The sequence below is a fragment of the Piliocolobus tephrosceles genome, chromosome 10 (genome assembly GCF_002776525.5).
Source record: "Piliocolobus tephrosceles isolate RC106 chromosome 10, ASM277652v3, whole genome shotgun sequence".
Lineage (NCBI taxonomy): Eukaryota > Metazoa > Chordata > Mammalia > Primates > Cercopithecidae > Piliocolobus > Piliocolobus tephrosceles.
The window spans coordinates 114,425,874-114,429,373 of NC_045443.1; the positions used below are offsets into that span (position 1 = coordinate 114,425,874).

At 52.0% G+C, this 3,500-nt stretch overlaps 2 protein-coding genes across 6 annotated transcripts in view; one reads left to right on the plus strand and one right to left on the minus strand.

Moving 5' to 3' along the window:
- The window catches only part of C10H12orf49 (chromosome 10 C12orf49 homolog), a 25,486-nt gene extending 24,931 nt beyond the window's left edge, over positions 1-555 (minus strand). For 2 of the 5 annotated variants that reach the window (XM_023204175.2, XM_023204166.2), the window contains exon 1: positions 243-522. In XM_023204175.2, coding sequence (XP_023059943.1) covers positions 243-353 — 111 coding nt within the window. In that variant the 5' untranslated portion in view covers positions 354-522. Of the gene's footprint in view, positions 1-242 lie in introns of all 5 variants that reach the window. The other 3 variants (XM_023204149.2, XM_023204157.2, XM_023204141.2) reach the window with 3 other exon arrangements.
- Positions 556-699: 144 nt separating this feature from the next.
- Positions 700-3,500, plus strand: part of RNFT2 (ring finger protein, transmembrane 2) — a 110,895-nt gene continuing 108,094 nt past the window's right edge. The window contains exons 1-2 of the mRNA XM_023204187.2: positions 700-830; positions 2,821-3,000. Coding sequence (XP_023059955.1) covers positions 2,977-3,000 — 24 coding nt within the window. The 5' untranslated portion in view covers positions 700-830; positions 2,821-2,976. The remainder of the gene's footprint in view (positions 831-2,820; positions 3,001-3,500) is intronic.

The window sequence follows — 3,500 nt, forward strand, 5'->3', positions numbered from 1 at the left end:
AAGGAGGAAGGTAAGAAAGGAGGGGAGGCAGGAAGAAGGGAAGGAAGAAGGAAGGACAGGAAGGGGAAAGAAATGAAGGGAAGGGGTAAGATAAGGGGTGGGAAGACAGGGAGGAAGGAAAAAAGGAGGAAGGTAACGAAGGAAGGGAGGCAGGTAGAAGAGAAGGAAGGAAGGAGAAAGTAAAGGAAAGGGGAGGAAGGAAGGAAGAAGGGAAGGGGAGGAGGGAAAGGGCGGCCACTGACCTGCTTGAAGGTGCTGCTGAGGAAGTAGACGAGCGACAGCCCGAAGACCAGGGCGAGCACCCACCTCTTCCGCAGAAGCCGGCGCCACACCATGGCCGCCAGGTTCACCATGCCGGCGCGGACTTGGGGCGCGGCGGCCGGGGCGCGGAACGCGGCAGGCCCGGGGCCCGGGCGGCATGGCCCCTACCCCTATGCGCCCGGCAGCCCCATCCCTCCAGGAGGGCGCCGGCCCCGCGGCCCGCGGCCCAGTCGGCTCCCGGCAGCCCTTCGCGCAGCCCCACGTGACCCCGCCCTACGCCCCCGCCTCCGCTCCGCAGCGACCTGGGCTAGTCGCGCAAGATCTCCTCATCATTGGTCCCTACGGAACGGCGGCTTCCTATTGGTTAAATGTCGGAAAAGGGGGCTGGCAATCGCGTGAGTGCAACGAGCGTAGCCGTGCACGGGTCCTAGCGCCGGACCCGGCGATGGCGAGAAACCACGGACTAGGAGGCCGGAAGCGTCCGAAGTCACGTGCTGCCCTGGCTGCGCGGGTGATTGGCTTGGCTGGACCTGAATGAGGCGGCTGTGATTGCTGAATTGTCTGGGCAGGTAAAAAGAGAACGCATTTTTTTTTCTTTTCTCCCAGCATGGTCTGTGTAGTCTCCTGCCCTTGCAGTCCCAGAGCGTTTTGCGCTGTGTGTTGGTTGCAGGGATGAAAAGCGCTCGCGACGTTGTGCCCGAAGTGCACCTGCCGGCTTCCAGTCCACGTGATGCAGGCGATGCTCCGCTGAGTGCATTTCGATGCAGTCCTGTAACGGGCCCCGGGGGCTCAACTTGAACCATCGCAAGCATCGAAAAGTCTAGGTGCAGTCTTTCAAAGGGACATACGGAGCAGAGGGTTAAAAGGCCTTTCATTCATTCAGATGCATCCCGCGTGCAAAATGTATTCCAGAATTATGTAGGGCCTGCTTCCAACAGAGAATCCGAAGCCTCTTCCAATACAAGCATCCGAAAGTAGAGGCTCAAGCATTCGATTTAGGAGGCGGTGTTAAATGTGTGGATGAAAACTTTGGAATACTGAATTTTATTTTCCCCCAAAGATTTGCAATGTGGGATAATGGGGGGAGGGGCGAGAGGGAGATTAAGTTGAGATTGTAAATTCTTGAAAAATATTTATATAATGACCTTTTCTTTATATACGAAGATGCTGCTGCCGACCGGTTTGTTACCTAATTTTTCAAAAGAGAAAGAGGGCTTCACTGGCGAGTCGTTTCTAATCAGTGGCCCTAGTGACACCATTGCTGCCCCCTCAAGAAGCCTGGTCAGGATTAGGAAGTCATTCAACAGCCAATAATAGTGCCCTGAACTGATAGTCAGACACCATCTGACTGATAGAGACACCCTATATCTACAGTATTGGCTCTGCCTGCAGAGACAAGAAGATATTCACAGAGGCTAAACCTATTCATGGGAAGTAGGTGGCCCTTGTTGCCTTGCTAGGGTGAAAGGTGGGACAGGGAGCAAGGGATCTAGAAAAGGGGATCGGGGAGACCCACAGATGTTTTATTCATTGAGTAAGTATTTGTTGAGTGCTACTCTGTGCCAGTGTCCTAGATGCTGAGGCAGAGGGGTGAACCAAGTAGACAGGATCCCTGCTTTCATGAATGGCATTTATATTCTACTGGGGGGACAAATCATAAATAAATAAGTAAACATGAACAAATAAGTGCTATGAAGAATATAAAACAGGTCAACATCATGGGGGGTCAGGAGAATGAGAAGAGAAGGCCTTTGGAAAGAGGTGACATTTGCCTTGCAGGACCAAGCCCTGCCACATTTAGAGGAGAAAGTATTCCAAGAGGAGGGCACAGCAAGTGCAAAGGCCCTGAGGCAGGGACTCATTAGAGGAACAGAAGGGCCACTGTGGGTGGACGGGAGTGGGAAAAGGGAGAATGGGAGGAAATGCAGTTGGAAACAGATGATGCTACATCAGGAAGAACCTGTAGGCTGTGGACAGAGCTCAGGTTTGATTCTGATTGCACTGGGCAGCCATTGGAGGGTTTAAAACATATTTTCTGGCTTCCCCAATCAGGACTCTTAGTTTGACAATAGGATGAAATACAATACATTAAGAGTTTCAAAGAGGGCTGGGCACCGTAGCTCATGCCTGTAATCCCAGCACTTTGGGAGGCCAAGGCAGGCGGATCCCTTGAGGTCAGAAGTTTGAGACCAGCCTGGTCAGTGTGGTGAAACCCCATCTCTACTGAAAATACAAAAATTAGGCAGGCATGGTGTCACATGCCTGTAAGCCTGTAATTTTAGCCACTCTGTAGGCTGAGGCAGGAGAAGCACTTGAACCTGGGAGGCAGAGTTTGCAGTGAGCCAAGATCGCACCACTGCACTCCAGCCTGGGTGACAGAGCAAGACTCCGTCTTAAAAAAAAAAAAAAAGGAGTTTCAAAGAGGGATCACTGAGAGGCTACCCAGAGACACTGAGCAGATGGAATTATCTGCTTATAGCTACCAACAATGTCCTAAGGCTTCTTAGCAGATTCAAGGTATCACAGGGACTATTCATCCAAGTGTTCTGTTCCATCCAGGTTTGGAGTCTCTGGCAAGCTCCCCTGACTCTGCATCCCTCTGGAGACGAAGAGGAGGGGGAGGCGGCCTGTCCTCTCTGGGATCCAGTGGTCACGTCCCCCTCAGGAGTCCCAAATGCCTACCTCCAGTGTCATCAACATGGAGTTCTGAAGTCCATGTGGCTCTTCACAGTGAATCAGGTGACATGTCTCCAAGAGAATTTGCATCTTTACTACTTCTTGATTAAATGTGAGAGCTGGAAGGAAGCTTTGGTTTGACCACTCCACCCCTCCCATGTAACACATGGGGAATCTGAAGCCACAGAGAGGTTACTGGTGTGTCTAGGGTCGCACAGAGAGGTTACTGATGTGTCTAGGGTCACAGAGAGGTTACTGATGTGTCTGCGGTCACAGAGAGGTTACTGATGTGGCTAGGGTCACACAGAGAGGTTACTGATGTGGCTAGGGTCACACAGAGAGGTTACTGATGTGGCTAGGGTCACACAGAGAGGTTACTGATTTGTCCAGGGTCACAGAGAGGTTACTGATGTGTCTGCGGTCACAGAGAGGTTACTGATGTGTCTAGGGTCACAGAGAGGTTACTGATGTGGCTAGGGTCACACAGAGAGGTTACTGATGTGTCTAGGGTCACAGAGAGGTTACTGATGTGTCTAGGGTCGCACAGAGAGGTTACTGATTTG